This window comes from Mercenaria mercenaria, chromosome 13, assembly GCF_021730395.1.
Source record: "Mercenaria mercenaria strain notata chromosome 13, MADL_Memer_1, whole genome shotgun sequence".
Lineage (NCBI taxonomy): Eukaryota > Metazoa > Mollusca > Bivalvia > Venerida > Veneridae > Mercenaria > Mercenaria mercenaria.
In genome coordinates, this window is record NC_069373.1 from 30,376,746 (window position 1) to 30,397,606 (window position 20,861).

A 20,861-nucleotide genomic window follows, 5' to 3' on the forward strand; every position below is an offset into this window, starting at 1 on the left:
AGTAAATTATGAGGATTGTTAGTTACAAAGGTCAATCGTATTTTTTCAGCACCGGGATGTTGGTATCACTAGGAATTAAATTGCCATGCAATTTCCTAAAAGCTTTAACATTTAATTGGAAATGCTAGATAAATAGATAGTGATATTTTATTGAACAAAAGGTTATACTAGTAAATAGTTATAAATGTATTTGGATGTTTTAAAGGTCTAGACTTTCGCTCATTCTTTTGCATTTAAATATTTACCTGAACAGCACAGTGGATGTCAGCACTGGAAAAGTCTCAAGAAATATATTTTAGAATCAAACATTTTTATATGATGCATTTTTAAGCTCAAAACACAATTCAATGTACAGGATTATCGTGTACAAGTATTCTCTAAACAATATGATAGCCTCGAAACTGGGAATTATGTACATGATACATTTGTTTAATGTTTCTGAACTTTAACCAGATAACAAATATAGCTATATTAAAACACTTAAATAAATAACTTAAATGTGATTTACCTATCTGGTGATGGCCATCCTTATGCCAGATATCCTATTTTAATGCGTTTGAAGAAATATTTTCAAACTTATATTTCAAAACAAACGTAAGTCTTTTAGTTGTTTTTTTAATAGGACTTAGATAATGAAACTAAGATATTCTTGAAAGTAGTGGAAAATATTATAAAAATATATGGTAAATTAACCCAGAAAACAGTAGACGTCTACTACAAGATAAATAAGTGTGCACGTGTGTGTTCGAGTTCTACGTACCTAACATGTACAGGATTGCCAATGAGTATAATGTCAAATGCAGAATGAAGTCTGGAACAGTATATAAATATTGCATTCCTGAGAGGGTGATATGAAAAATGTTCACCGCGAGATATATGAATATTGACCGAGGCGCCAGCCGAGGTCTATATTCATATTTCGAGGGGTGAACATTTTTCATATCACCCTCTCAGGAATGCAATATTTATTTTATTATACCGAAAACTTATAAGGGTCAAAGCATTTACTGGAAAATTAACATAAAAATTTATTTAACATTAAATAGTAATTACTAAACAAATAATGAAGACAGAAATAAAGAGTCTTTACTTGTTAGCACTCATAATTTGTTGCGACTTTGCTGTGTAATAAGACCTTTTTGATAGATTTAGTCGAGACGTTTACATATCGCTGACCCCTATATTTATTCTAATATTTCAACGTTACGTCAATCAGTAGCATTCGAAAAACGGCGATAACTTTCTTTTTTCTAAACGAAACATTTAAGTGTGAGCACTCATTTTCTTAGTTAGATCATTTCCAAACTTATTGTGGTAGTTTCGATTCAATATTAAATTTTGATAAAAAAAAATTGTTTTGGAAATATTTTGCACGTAGCATAAAAAAGAAACAGCCGTGTTCGCACATGCAAGAGCACCAGAAAAGGGTAATTTAATCCTAACGTATAATTATATAAGCGCCTCGTCTGAAAATTTATCGACTCAGTCTTTTAATCAATGCGAAAGTATCGATCTCTCAACGGGTGATATGGAAAAAATAATATCACATGCGCAGAAAAACAAAATAACACTGTTGCGCATGTGATATGAAATTATGGATCATATCACCTGCGCAGAAATTGAAAAGAACGATTTTGCGCATGTGATATAAAATCACTGGGGAGTATAATATATTATTCAAGTTAAACTAATGGGAAATTTGCATTTGTCATTCATGTGAGGTATAATGATTATAAATATAGACGTCAATAAAACAATACAATATCATATCATAAAAGGACTTGCCCGATGTAGGGTTGGTATCATAAAAAATGAATATCCAGCAGGGAACTCCACGTTCCCAATACGAAAAAAACGAATTCGTAATTTACTCTTGACAGGACCAAAGTACAGACTCCTTCATCAATTTTGTTTTGAACATAGTTTTGTACGCATAATAGTTTTATAAATCGTGGTTATATTGATTGCTGAATCCACCGCAACGTTTCGTGTTTAAAGTGCCATCGTGAGATGTTGATTCCAATGCAGATAACATCACCTAAACGTGTTATTGTAATATTGTCGATTCTCTAATCAAATTCTATAAATCCTATGAGTCTAATAGTTGTTTTGGAATCCAGTGTTTTGCTAAGGAAAAACATCAAAAGGCATTAAATTTCGAACACTCCTCGTTCTACTCAGCTACTAAACCCTAGCTCCAATACCAAAAACTGGTAATAAGTAAAAAGGAAAGGAAAACAGGACTTTTCGAAAGTAAACAGAATAATACATTCCTTACCCAGCTGCTTTCTAGAAAATATTAATTCCAGTAAATACCAATACAACATAGAAGGAATGTTCTAAAACATCCACAATATACAATGTATATCGCTTTGTAGAAGAGCTTTATAACTAATCTAACATATCAAACAAAAGTAAATGTTTGGTAAATTATTCACTATATAATCAATATAATCTGTAAGATAATCCTTTGGAAACATAGAACGCAACAAGGAAAACTAATTGCAGACTCGGTTTGACAGGGGAAAGTTAAATGTACTCCTTGATCCCAAAGGACCAAAAATATTTAAAAAATAACTTTAAAATATTAAGACGATTCTAATTATATCAATTTATATCGAGAATGACCTGAAAACGTTACAAAATCACATCGAGCACACCATTAATTACGCAGGTAAGTCGATGGATTCCCTTGTCTTCAACAAAGAGAACTGTGAAGAGGAGACCATCACGATTTTTTAAAGTGTGTAGGAAATTACTGGGGAAAAAATCTGACAGTTCAGTCCCACTGGAAATTTCCACTTCCGATTATGATGAATTTATGGACTGGATTATATTTATTGATAACAGAAATTAGAAAAAAGATATGTTTATATTTGTTAAGAAGTTAACGAAATGAGCTTATAGAAAGATAAAACTGTTCCTTTAAAGAAAAAGACAATGTTGTTGTTATGATAAATACGTCTGCTAGGGTTTCTTAAATCATTTAAAGAAGTGAAAGAATTTTAAAAATCGGCTTAAAAATGAGAAAGTTATGAGCATTTAAATATTTGATAAAAATGGCACCCATTTTGTTTCCATGGCAACAAAAAATAAAACGGCGGATTTATCCAGTTTCTATATACATATTTGAACTGTATTTACTTATTTCTGTAAGATAATTTCTTTACTTTTTCCAGCTATGACGACAAAAATTACAGTGTTTTACATCTTACACTAGAAAAAACTATGAAATTAATCTATTTAAAAGGTTATTGGCTAAATAAAGATTTCAGGGGTGTGTAAATGACGTCATATACACGCTAAAATGGCTGCTTTCATTATCCGCCATTTTCCTAAATTTCAAACTGCCTTATCTTTTTCAATAGTGGTCCGATTTTAAAAATTATTTCAGCGTTATGAAAAGCCTGAGGATGGCTTTCGTATAAAAGTAACTTACTGTCAGGCTTTCCTTGCCCTTTAAGTAGTTTGTACTGCGGCCACGCTGCACAAACCAAAAAGCATTAACGTAGTTTTATTGCTTATTACAATTTTCATCTACTCTATATCAGTACAAACCAAATATATTTATTTTAAGAATATGATATGCAATTTGTCCTTCTTTCAAGGAGTTACTAGTGAATTGTAATATGTCAAATTATAATTTTGAAATCTGTTTTTTAATCGTGTATATATTTACATTTGACATTGCAAAAGCCACAACAACAATATCAAGAATAACTAATTTAAAATTTGATTTTTGAAAATAAGTCAGAAACAAATAATATGTATATAATATAATATATACAATATTAATCAACACTTATTTAGATAAAATCTGAAATAAGAAGAAAACGCTTTAAAGATAAAGAAAGGTAATAAAAGACAAATACAATCTTTACCCAATCAAGTTAGACTTTGGTGTATGTATATAATCTGTATACCTGAACTTCTTGTCATAAACTGTTTAAACTAAATGTTCAAAGCATACAAATATAACAAATTTCTTGTATATGTATATTATTTCTTTATTTCAGTCTCTTGTATGTACAATACAATATTCAAACATATATGATTACACATTCTTATATCAGAATTATAAGTGACTTATCACAGATAAAATCATAGTCATTACAGAAATATATACCTGTTAAGAAAGAAACAAGCTAGGAATAATTGTTAATATTGACTGAAAAAGAAAAGGAGGATTTATATTTAAACAAAAAGCAACCGCTTTTACAGCTTAAAAAAAGAGAAGAACTTTTACCAACTTCAATCATACAAAGAGTGGATTATCTAACAACTACTACTCAAATGTAAAAAGGGCTCTATACAATAAGTTTAGAAATGAATACCGTGATTATCTACAAAGATAAAAACCGCGTCTTTGTAAAATATTAAAATAGGTTTTGGCACAGCTACGTATTAAAGAATGATGAGTAAAAAGAAACACTAATTTTTCATTCAGATTCTTGATCAACTTTGACAGCAATATCTAGCATATTACACGCAAGTCTTCATTAAGGCTACAGTTTAACAAAAATGTGCTTCATTTTCTAGAATACTGCAAAATGACCTAATCTGTTCTCAGCCCTAAGGTTTGCATATCTTCCTGTTTCCAGTCTTATAGGAAGAAGAAGAAGAAGAAGATTTTATTCAAGACTTGAGCTGAAAGCTCCTCATCTAAACATACAAATAGCAATATAGCAATATGTAAGGTCAAACTATACAGCAAGTAAACATCTACACATTCAAAAATAAAACGAGGAAAACAATTCATAAATTACAAAGCTTCAACGCATTAATAACTATTTCATATTCTATCTCTTAAGAAATTTCTCTAATTTACAAGGCACAATTATATATATAACATGCGAGTTTATTTAGCACTTTTGCGTTAGTTGATGAGATCAGATGTATAAATTTTTGCATACTATGATGATGAAAATAATATTTAACGCAATATAACGCTTTCTGATTGTTTTATATTTCGGACACACAACTATAAAATGATATTCGCCTTGTATGTCATTATTTCCACATACTTCACAAGTTCTTTCAGATCTATCAATTCTATACCAACCATATTTCTACCTGTTTCAATACGAAGTCTATGAGCACAAAGCCTAAACTTTTTTAATAATTGTCTATATAGACGATTTTACATAACACTTAATTATTCCTCATATTAACCAAAATTTTCTTTAACATACTTATACACAAATAGAACACTATTTTCATTCACACCATGTTTCCAGTTCTGTATAAAAGTATCAACAAGACGCTGCTTAAAGTTAGAAATAAATACTTTTACAGTAACATTATATGGATTATCCCATACATAACCAAAAAGCGTTTGTAGTAAGCATATCTTTAAAATTAGATAACCAGTGTATCTTGCCACTAAGCAGATCATTTTTCAACGTAAAATACACAATTGTAAAACAAAATTGTCAGTATTGATAAGTTTAAACCAATATTTAACTATACGGACAAATCTATTTATATACAATGGAAAGCGACCTAGTTCTCCATAAATTCCAACATTACTTGTAGAGATTTTTACATTTAACAACTTTTTGCAAAATTTCAAATGTATTCTTTCGATTTCTTTACATTTAGTATATCCCCACACTTCTGAGGAATAATTTAAAATAGATGTTACAAAAGAATCAAATAGACTACACATCGTCTTAGGTGTAAAATTAAATTCTCTAGTATTACAAAATGAAGTGTTCATAGCTTTCAACGATTTCCCATCAAGCATCTGTATATTTGAGTTAAAATTACCATAAGAATCAAGTACAACACCTAAATAATTAAAACTGTCAACTGTTTCGAGTCTTTTACCATCATATGACCACACTTCATTATTGCGGACTCTTCTACGACGTCTGAAAACCATCATTTTGTTTTGTCCGTATTCACTGGTAAACCCCAACGGTTACAATATTACACAAGTCATTAAGGCTTTGTTGTAAATCATCAACATCATTAGAGAACAGAACCATATCATCTGCGTAAAGAAACATTATAAGAGTGACATCATCAAAGTTTAAACCACTTCCGGGTCTACGCCCAATATATAGTTCCAAGTCTTCTATAAACATAGACCATAGTAACGGTGAACATATCTCACCCTGCTTTAAGCCTACAATTGTTTCCATTAATATGTGTATCTATTACAATGTCTTACTCGACAACGGACATGTTCATACATAGATCTAACTATTTGTAACATTTTCCCACTAATTTCTAGTTTGAACATTTTAAACCATAATGCATTTCGGTAGACACTGTCAAAACACTTTTTCATATCTATAAAGGTTGCGTTCAAACGTTTGCCATTACTTAAGGAATTTTGAATCAAACCGAACAGGCTAAAGATGGCATCAGTTGTTGAATATCCCTTTTTAAAACCAAATTGCGAATCAGATATTATGTTATATTTTGAGCACCATTTTGACATTCTAGTATTTAATATGGATGTGAACACGCTCACTAACGTTATCCCTCTATAGTTATTCTTATCAGATTCGTCACCTTTCTTAAACACTGGGACTATTATTCTCTCCATCTATGATTTTGGAAAGTGGCCGCTTGTCGCACCTCATCCACAGTGATAACGACATCTAGTTCATCGAATATTGGATCATCAGACAACAACTGCTCTCGACAAAAGTCTTCACTTTCATTGTCATATATATATGTAAAATTTATTTCTTCCGATAAGTTCTTGAAATCATTTAAAGACACAGCGTCTCTTATACGTTGTTTCTTTTTGAAAAACATTTCCAAAAGTCACAAGGCTTTTTCGATTTTAAACTTTCTATCTCTTTCATTTTTCTAATTTTGTAATTTTTACGTTTACTGTTTATTAGTTTCTTATAGTCTCGCTTTTTTGAATTTATCCTGTTTTCGTCACTTTTATTTACATTGAAAATTCGCAAAGCTTCAATATACAAACGTTTAGCTGCATGGCACGACGCATCAAACGATTCCGAACCTTTCCAGGGGCTCCTTGCAGTAAATTGTGGCATACGATTTCCTACATGCAGTTCTTTTCGAAAAATTGGCTTGGCAACATCATTAAATATTTGCACAAAATTCGAAACTAATTCATTCACTGCCATATTATCAAGAATAGCATAACTTACAAATAAATCATTGAAATCTGGCAATTTTTAAATTAAACCCCTTCTATATTCTAACACTTTCTCAGATTCCACTTGATAGTTTCTACAGTACATTTCTTATAGGAGCCACACCACAGCGAAAGTTCCTAAATGCTGTGTGTTAGTGGAAGAATGTATATTAGCCAAACGACATAGAAGTATTTCAAGTAGAACATAAAATCAATTCATAATATAGAAATTATAACAGTCCAAATAAAAGGTTTGTTTCTTTAAAATCAACTCTATTGTAAGCATGGACTGGAACAACTTCGGTTTGATAATGTACTTCAGAGCATGAAAATGCAACAAATAATTGAAAAACCGCAAAAAGACAAATGACATATGACATGTATATGTAAAAACAAATATACTGGAAACGAAAAATAAATATTGAAACTGAAGTAGAATAATCAAGAATAATATTAAATATAATGAAACAAATAATTGCTTTTCCATTTGCGACCTTTGGCGTACAAAACGCATCAATTAACTCATATATTAATTTTAACTCATAGCATGTGAATCTGGATAAGCATTATGGTGTATTTACCACAGCGTTTATAAGCATAATATTAATAAACATTCAATAGAGAAAATCAATCATATGTTAATGAGATCAGTGTAGAGCATGAACATGTATAATACAGCGAAATAAATCAATACAAATAACAGCATAATCATGACGATAATCTCAATGATGTTATGACAACAAATAATTAAAATTAAGAGGTTAAAATGATGTTCTAAAGGAGCGTATATCTTCAGTTTAAACTAATTGTACACGTTTTAATAATGTGAATTATGTTTTATTGTATTTCTGATAAGTGCTATATGGGCGATGTAGCTGTTTATCTGCACTTTTGTTCTTGCTTTTTTTAACAGTATCTCAGTCAATCCAGCCATGATCATTCCCATGGCTTTTACAAACGTTTTATCGGTTAGGTACATGTATATACATTTACAGTTTGTATTTAGAGAATAATTCTCAGTTAATGATTAGTTGATGCTTCTTTGAGATGAAAAATAAACTCTGAATGTTTTTAAAAGCCACATTCTGAGAAGCAAGATATGCCTTTGTATCATACGTTATCAAATCCATTCTTGCCTTTCACGTGTATTCTTTTTCATTGATAATTAAAAGGTCTCATTTTATTCCAAGAAAAAATAATAATAGACTTAGATTATATAAGGCTGAATGCATATATCCTTAGGACGGTCAGCACATATTTATGCAATCTCGCCAGGCATATGTATGCTTTTGACAACACAGAAAATGACGTCACTCGACCTTCAGCTATTTCCGGAAGTAAATAAAATGAAAGTAGAAATGCTAAACTTGAAAACGAAAGCCGCATTTTGATTCGTAGATAGTCAGGGGTCACGCGCAGGGGTCACCCCGTCTAAATGTATGCGCGTGGACTTTTTTTATGCTATTGGGGAGCCAATTTTCAGCACTTTATTACGAATTGAAATTACCTGGGCTTTAGTACAGCATGTCAGCTTTTAATCTATGAAAAAATATTTGAGCTCTGGATAAACAGAAATCTCACAGGGGTCCGTAACGGACCAAGGGTACATTGATAATTTTGGAACTTAATCAAATCGCTCAAAATGTCATTTTTGGTGTTGCCTGAGAGTGTCAGTATATGCCTCAGATGTAAGATATAACTGTATTTGAGAGCTGTAGATCTAGACATTTCAGAAATATTTTCAAAATAAGTTTCGTGTAATAAATGTTGTTTCTACGGAAGCGTGAAAGGGCCATCAAACGCTAATACGTTTTAGTACGTTAAGGCTGCGGAAAGGATATAAGATTATAAGGTAACGAAAAAGCAGTAATAAAGTTAATGACGTATTTTTGTTGAAGTGTGCTAATAAAACGGATAAAAAAGTAACAACGGAACGTGTCCACACATATAACGATATGAAAGTGCAGTAAATCATACAGTGCACGTGAAACATTATGAAAGACACTTAGAGCATCTGGTAAACCATATGATAAACTAATTACATTCTTTTTTACTTGTCTTGCATGCTAATCTATTTCACTTTCTTCGTTTGCTTGTTTGATATACAGTGTATTTACTTTGATACTTCTCCTTAACACATTTATCCTGCAGCTTTTAGCATTACTGAAAGTAAATGGGGCCACCTTAGGAATATCTAAACTGTATGTGCCACTTTCAAACAAGTAGTCACCGCTATCAGATAGGTTGTCATCTGGTGAATTTGGGCATTCACTTTTTTTGGCCGAACCTTGACTTTGAAATGAATGGAACTTTTCGCAATATGCATTTGTATCCCGATCAGCATTCGATATATCATTGGTCTCCAGGCTAGGTTCCTGTCCAGGTTCGACAGAATTCAAATGAGTTAACACAATATCTCTCCTATGCAATCGTTCATCGCTGTCACCTGGCACTCTACCCGGAATATCTATCTTGTCTGCCACAGGTTTTTCTCCTTTACCACTATCAAGGTTTCTAAGTATTGAACTCCCTGCAGACATGTTATCGGTAGATAAAATATTACTCTCCAAAGCTGATGTTTGATCAAGGGAAGGAGTAGAAATAGATGTCGTCGCAGATGATGTGCCAATACTTTCAGGGCTATGAAATGCATTTACATACATAAATATAAGCGTGTGATCATTTCTGACAGGTTTCTTCTTCAAACGCTGTTTCAAATCATACATTTTAAAAAATAAGCATTTATATTAAACAAAACCTCTTGAATACATTACATAGCTAACCCAGCATCCAAACTAGTTGTAACATAGATGATTTAAAAATATTTGACATTTAGAAGACAGGCTATTGCAATTTTGTTTTCAGCTTTAACGTGTTAAAGATATACTGAATGCTTAGTGTTGCAAACTAATTTTAGGCAAGTACAATCACACTTTGCATCATATTATTAATAACTTAAAAGTATGTCAGTGTTTTACACTAGGTAATATATCAGATACACAACCACACACCAATCCGTTTTATGATAGTTTCTTTCTTACAATTTTGGCAGCAATACATACAAACAAAACACAATATTTACTTCAATTAAATCAATTACCTATGATTCATTTTGACTTCGTCGCAGTTTGATTTAACTACTGGAAACTCATCAGCAACAGAATATTTGTTTGCGTTTTCCTTGACTTTATTTCTTGATCCCATCTGAACGATTTTACAGCCAACAACGTTTACTACTTTCTGTTTTCCACGTTTCAATTTATATTTTGGAGTATCAAAGTCGCTATCGCTGCTTGAATCTTCAGATTCTGATAAGAAATAAGCATTAAAATCTTGAAGTATATGTAATTGAAATAAAAGAAAATACGTCCTTCTACAAAAAGCTTTTGATTTGTGATTCTAGTAACTTAAACAAATTTCTTTATCACTTCTTATATGCTACGGTAATAACTTGAAGGATTTTATATAAAAACACACACACACAATGGATAAATAGAATGATTCTAGTTGAACAAACAAGATCTTGTCACAGGACTTGTGTTTTTGTTCTACCGACCTGCACGTATATTATACCAAATAGAAATTGTAAGGATTTTACTTTATGCAACATTTTGACTTTTAACTTACCGTATTCGGCATGCATTTGTCTTCTCATTCGATTCGTTTTCCCTTTTCCTGACTTTGCAGGTACTTTGGTGTGACTACTGTGCGTTGTTACGTAATTATCTACTTCTACATCGTCAGTAGAAAGATTGGGATTCACTATAAGCTTTCCCGTAACCTTGGAAACAACACTAAGTTGTGTGCTAGGCGGAGCATCATTCCTTTGGTCAAAAAGAAAGTTTCCAGACTCACTGCGTAAAGCATCTCTAGTTAACGGTTGGTCTTGATACTGACTGAACTGTTGTTGAACTGTCATGTCTTGCTGACGTAATGGTACCTGTTGATACATACCATACCTGTTATTAGGTACTCCTCCTTGAATTTGTGACTGAACCTGGGGATTTCCTTGCCAGTAAGAGGCAGGACCTGACATTCCCGACATATTTCGTTGACTTGTATAACTTGGATCGTTACGAGGATGACGTGTTAACCCTATTTGTTGCACCGGCGCCATATATGCATTTGGATGATTATATATTTGACCATTATGACCGACTGGGGCGTAGCTTTTATGCAAGTAATCACCTGGTTGATTGGCATGATATGAAATGTTCCCGTTTCCGTGGACACTGGACTGCTCATTTCGATTATGCAAGCCTGCCGACTGATATACAGCTCTAGGCTGAGGCGGTTGTTGTTGGTAAGCTTGAGAGGATATATAATGTTGTCCAGCTTGACGGAACGTGTATGGGTATTGACCGTTTTGTACTAATTCACTACTCATGGTTGGTGGTAAGGTTCTGTTCATATCTTGTATCGGACCGTACCTATGATTCAAAGGACCATGAAATGCATTTTGTAAGTTTGTCCCATTTACATGTTCATATGTATTCACTTGATTTGTTTGCGATAAAGGTATGTGGTGCAAGCTGTTGTGCAAATTTTCTCTCGTAGGAAAATAATTGTGTCCACCCGGTAATGAATGGTAGTCCGACCTATTTAAGTGTACTGAATCTTGTACGACCGACATCGCATCGTGTGACTGGTGTGAAATCAAATGTTGATGTGTATTCTGTCCTGTGTTTTCAATATTTTGTTTAGATAAATTACTAAGGCCTTGTACGTGTCTGTCTGGAATATCTCTTCTTGGATTTTGATGAACTATCTGTCTCGGTAAATGAGAAATGGGTACTTGCTTTTCCCTTTCCTTCCGTGTGTGTATTGCTGTATGCATGACTGCACAAATCTGTTGCCTTGTATGTGCTGAATCCTTGTTGTACCATTCTATACCATTTACCGATAGTAAGCCTGTTGGTACTCTGTATGCACGGTATTTTGGCGGCATCGTATGGATTGGTTTTAAAACCCATTGCCTTTCATTATGAGAGGTTCCCGCTTGAATGTCTTGGTTATGCAGTCCCAGCCTGGACATTCCAATTGCTTCTTCGATGAAAAATTTCAACTCTGGTGATCTGAAGTTAATCGTAAGATAAACAAAAACCAGACTACATTTGTTTAAAACATCCTCAACAACAATAATCTTTGACTGTGCAAACTCTTCGCTGTCGAATAGTTCGATTCGCACTTCTTCGTTCAGTGCTGATTTAACTATCATAATGACCTCTTCTCTGAAATTCAGCGCCTCAGAATAATCTTCCTTTTCGTATACTATTGCCGCATCGAAAAATTTTACTCTAGCTTGTGGTGACACCTGCTGATGAACAAGTTGTCTAATAAAATCCTCTAGAGCGTCTTGCCTTTTCATCTTTTCTTCCTCTTTTGTATGATGTCTTTTCTCCTTGTCGCATGTTTTTTCTTCAGTCTGTCCAAGTTTATCTGCTTTTGTTTTTGCACCTTTTGGTCTTCTCTTTGGAAGTGCACATGCGCGTGCATCTACGCTAAGGTTATCTTCTGATAATGTTCCCCATGATACACTTTCTTGATCTTCAGTTACCGGTCTTCTTATCTCTCTTTTTCCGTGTCCTAAACTGTTGGTTTCTGACGCTACATGACCTGTAGGACTTCTCCAAAAAAGATTTTTCTGTTCCACTGCATTTAAAGATAAGTCTGATTCTGTATATCTATATTGGGTACCAGGACTGCCATATTCTTCACATTGTCTTTCTTCATTGCAGTGCTCGAATCTTGGTAATACTGTAGAGTATTTATCATGTCTAAAGTCTTTGGTGGCTGTTTCTATATTATCGTTCGGCTCTGTCTTCTCCTTGCCTGTTGATGTAACACTGGCGTCTCCATCTTCTGTCGAACTTGGTCCTGAATCCTCTTCTGTTTCATCACTACTTTCAGGTTCGTTTGCAGCTATGTGACAATAAAACAATTGTTGATATCTATATGCAATGAAAAGTGTATAAGATTGAATAGCGCATCATTAAGTCAGTTTATCATTCTATTTGAGGAACTTCATTTAAAGTTGTTTTGCTGATATAAGAATTTAAACAACGTCAATATCTTGAGTCTCGTCCAAATTTTCCGTTATCTAAATACGAACCGTGTTATCTCAAGTTCGCAATAGTAATAAATTGACCGTTGTATTGATATTTGTATAGTAGATAAATCAATAAAGTTTAAAGGAAGATCCTTTGAAAGTATAGAACGCAAACAGTCAATTTATTAGCAGACTCGGTTAGCTTACGAGACACCCCACACGCCTACAACATGTGTACACCGGCTTAAACGGAACTCCGCTATACATATAAATTGAGCAAAATTTCAAACTGTTTAAAGCCATCAGCAGAAATTCATTGGACATAATCGTGATGATGATAATATCTCAAGAAAAATTGTTTACGTGATATTTGATCTTAACAGAATCATACACTTTAGAAGAGATCTGCCGACAAAACAGAAATGCTGCAAGATACCATTATATTTAAAGTAAATTTGACTATACAATTCTGGCATTCATTTGTATCATTCGCATATAATCTAGCAAGCCTTATCCAACTAATCCAAATGTTGAAAATGCTCGTGTTGGTATCCACCGTGAACTCGCTTTTAAGAGCCTTTTTCAGTAGTTTTGAGGATGTAAATGCACACTCATTGACATTTTCCACAGCTTTAATTGTTCAGATGTATATTAACATATTAAATAATAACTACTTGATAAAGTACTTTCAGCCCAGATTTAGTACTGAAACCAAATATAAAAACTTTTAAAAAACTTATATTTCAAAATGATCCAGTTCAGTGTTTCTGTAATTATGAAATATTATGTTTGTTTCAATACAATAACTGAGTTTATTTCAAAAAAAGCTACGACATTATGATGTGATTTTACGGAATATTTTTCATTTTAATACAATGATCAATAACTATTACAAGTAAAATGATATTAGCCTGCACCTGATCATTTTGAAATCTTCATAGAATACAAAGGCACTAAATGATTAATACAATGAGCATGCGTCTTCTAAAGAAACATTGCCAGTTAGGACTTTTTTTAAGTGGACATTGATTGAACGTCAGTCTAATTGATCAAGCATTACGTCAATCAACCTCTACACATTTTGCAGTATCATACAAATACGTTATACTGTCAAACGCATTGGCTGTTACATTCATCTTTAGATACCGACCCTTTTTGTAACTCCTATGAAATAAACAAACTTTTGAGGCTCCGGAAAATATATTAAAAATCTTGTGGTCCAGCTGGAAAAAAGGAGAAACCGACAGCACATGCTGATTCTGATTCTGATTCTGATTCTTTATTTCCTCCACTCGGGAGATTGCCAGTTGCATATTACAAACATATTTAATTTAAACAAACATGCATATCAAAGTTCAAAGGTAATATATACAATCATGATGACATATCAACAGAAATGCCTTAATGTATAATACTATATCATTTGAGAATAAATATCAAGCAGCTAGTTCTGTGTTCTACTGCTCTTTCTTGTCATTTTTACTGTCTTTTTTTACACTCGTTCAGTATTCTAATTATCTGATATTAAAAGCAAACAGTCTATAATGTAATCATATGAGAGTCGCAACAAATCGATATTTCCGTAATGCGAATACTCTATCTCGTTTTCAGACATGCCTCTCAACAATTTTACTGTAAACATTTTTTCATTAAGCAATTTTATACTTGTAATGTAATTGTTTGTAAAAATTGACTCTAATTCAGTGAAAAAGATTTCTCGTCGTACAGCACTAATAGAACATTTTGTTATAACGTGAGACAAATAATCGACGAATGGCATATCACAGTTAACACATAAGTCTCCTGTTAAGTCTACGGGTCTTGTCCATATGTTAGCTATTATATCTCTTTTAAGTCTGTGCGAATTGTTTTCATACACTTTATAAACTATGGCGGGTTTGATGTCAGTCTGTAGTATTTTGAAATAATCAAACTCAGGATCTTCATTTAAACGGTCCTGCCACAGTATATATTCTGATCTACTTATAGCATCCTTAACGTTTGATTTCCATGTCAGTTTAGTCGGTATGTCTAGTCCAGAGAAGTAGGTATTACTGATGTGTTGTAGTTGATATTTTTTTAACAATTTGCATATATCTGGGATGAACCCGCTTATTATCGATATCTCGTCTGCCACATGCATAATGTATTTGCGTACGAATAAACTGTTAGTAACAGAGTCGCACCGAAGGGTTAATATTCTGTGTAAAAACAGGAGTTTTCTTTTTTCGACTTCGGACGAGAGTCTATTTAGTCCTAGCATTGCTTCACACATATCAGAGCGTGTTGAGACGTGAAAACCTTGAATCTTTTTGACAATAAAATGTTGTAGTCGGTTTATTCTATCGATATCGGCTATTGTCAAGCCATTCCATAACTCAGCGCCATACATGGTAATTGGTACGATAACCTTTTTGTACAAACTGGTTGCTGTTATGGGGTTAAATCCATGTGGATGTAGCCCGAGGCTAGCCATTGCGAAAAATGAGTTTTTTGCTTTTTGACAGCGTTCTTCTATTCGGATATTGACCTTCATATTTGCATCCTGTCTAATTCCTAGATGGGTAGTATATTTTACCTCATTTAAACGCATATCACCATAGAATATGCAAATGGGCGCATGAGTACGTTTCTTAGTATATGTCATTGTACATGATTTGGAGGTACTTATGCTGAAATACCATTTCTTAGCATATTGGTAAGTCATGTCCACAAGCGTTTGCAAACTGGAAGGGGAGACAGCAATAAGCGAAATGTCGTCTGCAAAAGATGGGTTCCCGGATTTAGTTGATAGAACGCATGCACCTGCTGGACTATTATGGAGGAGATTAAGTAACTCGTCCACGTAGACCAAATAGAAAAGCGTTGACAAGACCCCTCCCTGACGTACCCCGCATTCAACGGGCACTGGAAGTGACGTCATTCCTTGAAGTCTAATTACACAGTTAAGGTCTTCATAGGAATTAATTAACAGGCGCAGGGTTTTTCCTGTAATACCTAGCTCTCCTAGTTTTTCTCCTAGAAGGCTGTGTAAACATCAGAATGGCGTTCTATTTATTACTCTTCAAGAGAGGAAGCCATCCAGCTAGCTTACAGAAGGTCGGTGGATCTACCCAGGTGCCCACGGACACCTGGAATAATGTCTAGAGTGGGGCACATGTGGTCATACGCCGGAAAAGTAACAATAATAGAGTTTATTAGACCAATCAAAAACAGAGGATACTGTCGCCCACGTAATGTATCGTCGTTTCTAAATGTTTTATGCTGATACTTACATTCCTTTGCTGTTGTGTTGCCAGTTGGGAGCGCTAGTATAACACTGTGTAACAGGAAACTGATCAACGTTTTCATCTCTGCAGTCTGAAAATTGATTGTAAAATTGAAGCCGTCTTTCAAATTCCAGCAACAACCATTATATAAGATAATGTACTCCCGTATGTTTCTTTTTTATGTTAACTTCATTTGGCATATTATAACTTACATATTTCAATTTTTAGTAGATACTTTCATTGAGATAATAAATTAAACAGAGGATATTTGCTTGTTTAAAAAAAGAGAATTCCTATAGTTTTTTTCCTTTCATAGATTTTTTTTAAATTCACATATATGATAGGAAAATTTGTGCTGAAAACAATGAATAAATAAAAACAATGGGTCACCAGGCTTGTTTTTGTGAAAAATTGTTTTGAACACACCCGGTATTGCTGAAACTGCCAGCGATTTTTCAACATTTTCATAATTTTCTCCTGTTTTATAAATACCAACCAAATTGTACATCAAGACAGCACAATAAAGTTTTTTCTTTTTACAGAATTTATTATATACTTATTTGATATCATAGTCATATTTGTAATACTATATCCTTACAATAATGGGTAAAAATGAAAAAATAATCTTGTTTCCTATTCACTTTTGTGAACTTTTTCCAATGAAAAATACCCATAGTGAAGAGAATTTTTTTAAATTTGGAAAAAACTGTTTCATAGAATTTTTTCCTGTTTTTCTTATGTATGAATAATTGTATTGTGAGCATAAAAATGGCTAAAAATGTATGGGTCACCAGGCTAAATTTTATGTGAAGACCGCTTGAATACAACACCTGTACGGACGAAAAATGGCGCGAACCTGACCAAACTGATTACATGTATATCTGCTAGAAGTTAAAAAATGTTTTAAACATTCTTAATTCTTTCTATAATTGAATACTAAATAATCTGAAAGGTGATATTGTCTTATCAGTACTAAATCAATTGTCTTACATTATATGAACGACACTGGCTTTGTACTAAAATGCGATGTGAAAACACAACCACAAAAAATGGCAAGATACATGTCAGGCAGGGTACTTGTCAATACAACATAAACCAGTATCAACATTTGATTACTGATAAAACTTATCAAAAATGTTATTTCATTCAAGATTCCTCATATTTAAGATTGCCTGTCACATATTTCAACAAATGTTGACTTCACTTCAATTTTCCATAGAAATATATTTTGATCTTACATGTAAACATGTAAAACAATCACATTTTCTTCTTATTTCATGTTTTGACTGAATTTAAATATTTTATAATTTTTTGCTGGTGAGACGTATGTTTGATATTTTTCACTGTGAAAATACCAGATATATTTCGCTCAAATATTTCGATAATTCACACAAAAGCATGTAATAAATTATATTTCTGTCAACATGAAATTGGAACCTTAGAAACGCAAATATAACACAGGCTTTTGGTGAGTTTTATCTTATTCAAAAATGTTCATATGGCCAGTGGAAAAAGAGGTTATTTCGAAAAAAGGCGAAACCATTGTGCTTTTAAAATGAAATAAATTTTAATATAGATTTTTCTCAATTACATTTATAACTTTGTCTTAAAAATGTCACAGTAATTAAAACAATATATGGAGGAAAAACTGTTGTAATTACGTGATATCATTGTGAGAACACTTTATGTGTTAGTAGCGTTTCAATTCAACCATAATATCTAATTCTTCACCAATTCATACAAACTTTATCTTTCAAATGTTTGAAATGTAGTTACTTTATATTTTATTGGACATAGTGTCGTCTTTTGTTTACGCAGCTGTGCTTAATGGAATATTCGAGTATTTTTTACCAGACATAGATGTATGATTTATTTATACTCAGTCACTTAAAAAATAGAAAGAGACTGTTTTATCGAATTAAATCTGCCATATTACTAAATGACTATATGTGAAGTCGTGAAAACACGTGACAAATTGCCCTCTCTAGAATCCGACTGTCAAATCCTAATATGTTTGCATTATCAGTGGAAAAAATGATTACTATTGGAAAGGAAGTACTATGACATGTGACATTCTAATGCAATATTTATGTTTTATCTTAAACTGGTCTATGTACGTCAGATTAGCAAAATCAAACAAAAAAGCACACACTAGCTGTCAAATTAAGAAATTATCTATCTTTCTCAACAAGATGTGAGACATACCGTTTCTACAGTAGTTGAAAAGATTTCAATTGTTCGTCCACCTTTAAGACATGATAAGTAACTGGGACAGGTTGTGTGTGATTGTACACGCATTACATTTAATCACGAGATTTAGATATGTATAGTGACATTGTATCAAACTGCACCGAGTAGATTTTTATCGGTCTAGTACGTGTTAACATCATGTACTATCTTCATATACTATCTAAAAACGCTCGCTGTTTTACCTCCAATAACATTCTAGGATTTTCAATAGTTAAAAGATGGTCTCTTGGCGACCCTATTTTTTTCTGTAGAGGGTCAGTGGATTTTCATGCCGGTCCAGACTATAAATAAGTGTTCAATAAAACAAATCAATTATAGTTTTTAGCGACCCTCCACGTAAATATGTGTTCAATATAAGTGTAAAAACACAAGCGCCATTAACATACTGATTAAGGCATAAGCGAAAGCCTCATTTTGATAAAGAATGAAAATTTAGATCGGTATAAGTCTGAATAAAATATCTGTTCTGTTCTGTTCTGATAAAAAATATTTAAAATCATAAGAAAAGTGCACAAGGTATAACACAAACCATCGATAAACTGTGTGGAAAAGGCATGTAAGGAAACAAGAAAAACAAAGCATTTACAATAAACATTGAAACGCATATATCAGTCTAAAATAATAAAACGAGTGTTTTCCAGAACAACAGTAGTCGTTATTTGATATTTCCATTACCTCACCACTGGCAACCCCGTCAGTCTTATTCTTCCTCTTTCGCTTTCAACTTTAGGATTAAACGAAATTACCAACAATGATTATGCAAACCGTTCTTTCCGTAACAATATTTTAGATTTTTAAAAAATATGTGTTTTTTCTTTTCCATTTTGCAAAGTTGTTTACGTAATTTACAGAAGTCCGGTTGTCAACGTAACCTATTGGGCTACACCGAAATAGGGTTTTATTCTAAATTATAAACTAAAACTTTAACTGACGGTGCGGAATTCTACTTTTGTAAATATTTTGTACTTTTTATTACTTTTTTTGTTTTTAATAAAATAATAAATCAATTATTTCACAAAATATTACCTCAGACAATATTCCAACGGAATTTCCACATGCACTATTTTTAGAATTATATAGTACGCCACAGTATGAAAAAAAATAATACAAGGGAAGTAATACAAATAAACATCCAAATTTATCTGTACTGTGTTACGTGCCATTACCCTCATGTATAATGTTCATTGCTTTATTATGATCAAACATAAATCAATCTTGAACTCATACATCATCATCATCATCATCATTATCATCATAATATTATACGGCCCACTTTCATGTACCATAGCGCTACCTTCCAAAACAAATCGCCCTTTAAAAACCTCTAACAATTCAAATTTCAATTTAAACATCGTCACGGTGCCTATACCACGTGACTTTTGTGGCTATGTGTGGGTATAAAAAACATAAACAGCCGTCGATTCAAGGAACATTTTTCATGATAACTTTCTTAATCCTGCACCAATTTTATTCAAATAAAGACGAGGGCCCGGCCATAAGAAAGGTACAATCACGGCCCATCAGTTTGAGAAGAATAAATTCGTATTTTTGTCGAAAAGTGCAACCACACATTTTTCAGTCAGACTGCCGACGTGCTATGTGTGGGTGCATTCTGTTAAAATCGTTTATAAAACTTTTAAAAATGCGTTCAGCGACAGGGCAAATGGAACCGAGAATGTAATTTTACCTTGTTTGACAGTTGCAAAATGATCGTTAAGAAATATAGCGTATTCCTCTCGTTTTTTAAATAAATAAAAACATGCTATGTGTGGGTGCCGCTAAATTTATGCTATGTGTGGGAGTAAACTCATAAAATGATACCGTTGCTTGAGATACTTGCACTAAGTGAGTTTTAACTTACTCGTGTTACGTTTATAGAAATGAGTATCCATCTAGCATAACTGATCTTTTTTATTTTTTTTAGAAAGTCTCTGTGTTATAGAGAATAGCGCGTCAGATTCATTGTTGTTATGGATTACGAGCGCGTGTTATTAAACATAATTATTTAAACGTTAAAACTCGGAAATATGTTTGAAGTAAAATATATGAAAAAGTTATTTCCAATCTCCTTCAGTTGTATTAAAGTGTTGTTTTTTTATCTTGATGCATAAACAACGTTTTTCGTAAACACGCAATTGAATCAGTGTCCCTAAGGTAGTTTTAAAGGGTA

The 20,861-nt window shown here is 32.8% G+C and overlaps 1 protein-coding gene across 1 annotated transcript; it reads right to left on the minus strand.

Annotated features, from left to right (window-relative positions):
* Positions 1-3,982: 3,982 nt before the first annotated feature.
* On the minus strand, positions 3,983-19,761 carry LOC128547859 (uncharacterized). Its single transcript, XM_053521413.1, has 5 exons — positions 19,718-19,761; positions 16,448-16,532; positions 10,751-13,045; positions 10,224-10,431; positions 3,983-9,763 (listed from the first exon to the last, which is right to left on the minus strand). Exons 2-5 carry the CDS (start codon positions 16,521-16,523, stop codon positions 9,190-9,192), a joined length of 3,153 nt encoding a protein of 1,050 aa, XP_053377388.1. The 5' UTR covers positions 16,524-16,532; positions 19,718-19,761; the 3' UTR covers positions 3,983-9,189.
* Positions 19,762-20,861: the final 1,100 nt, after the last annotated feature.

Bases quoted from the DNA above. Each gene is read 5' to 3' on its own strand.
- LOC128547859 (XM_053521413.1), bottom strand. From the start codon at position 16,523: ATGAAAACGTTGATCAGTTTCCTGTTACACAGTGTTATACTAGCGCTC. The intron at 13,046-16,447 runs GTAAGTATCAGC...ATTGTCACATAG, and splicing joins CAACACAACAGCAAAGGAAT to CTGCAAACGAACCTGAAAGT. The intron at 9,764-10,223 runs GTAATTGATTTA...TGCATTTCATAG, and splicing joins GAAGTCAAAATGAATCATAG to CCCTGAAAGTATTGGCACAT.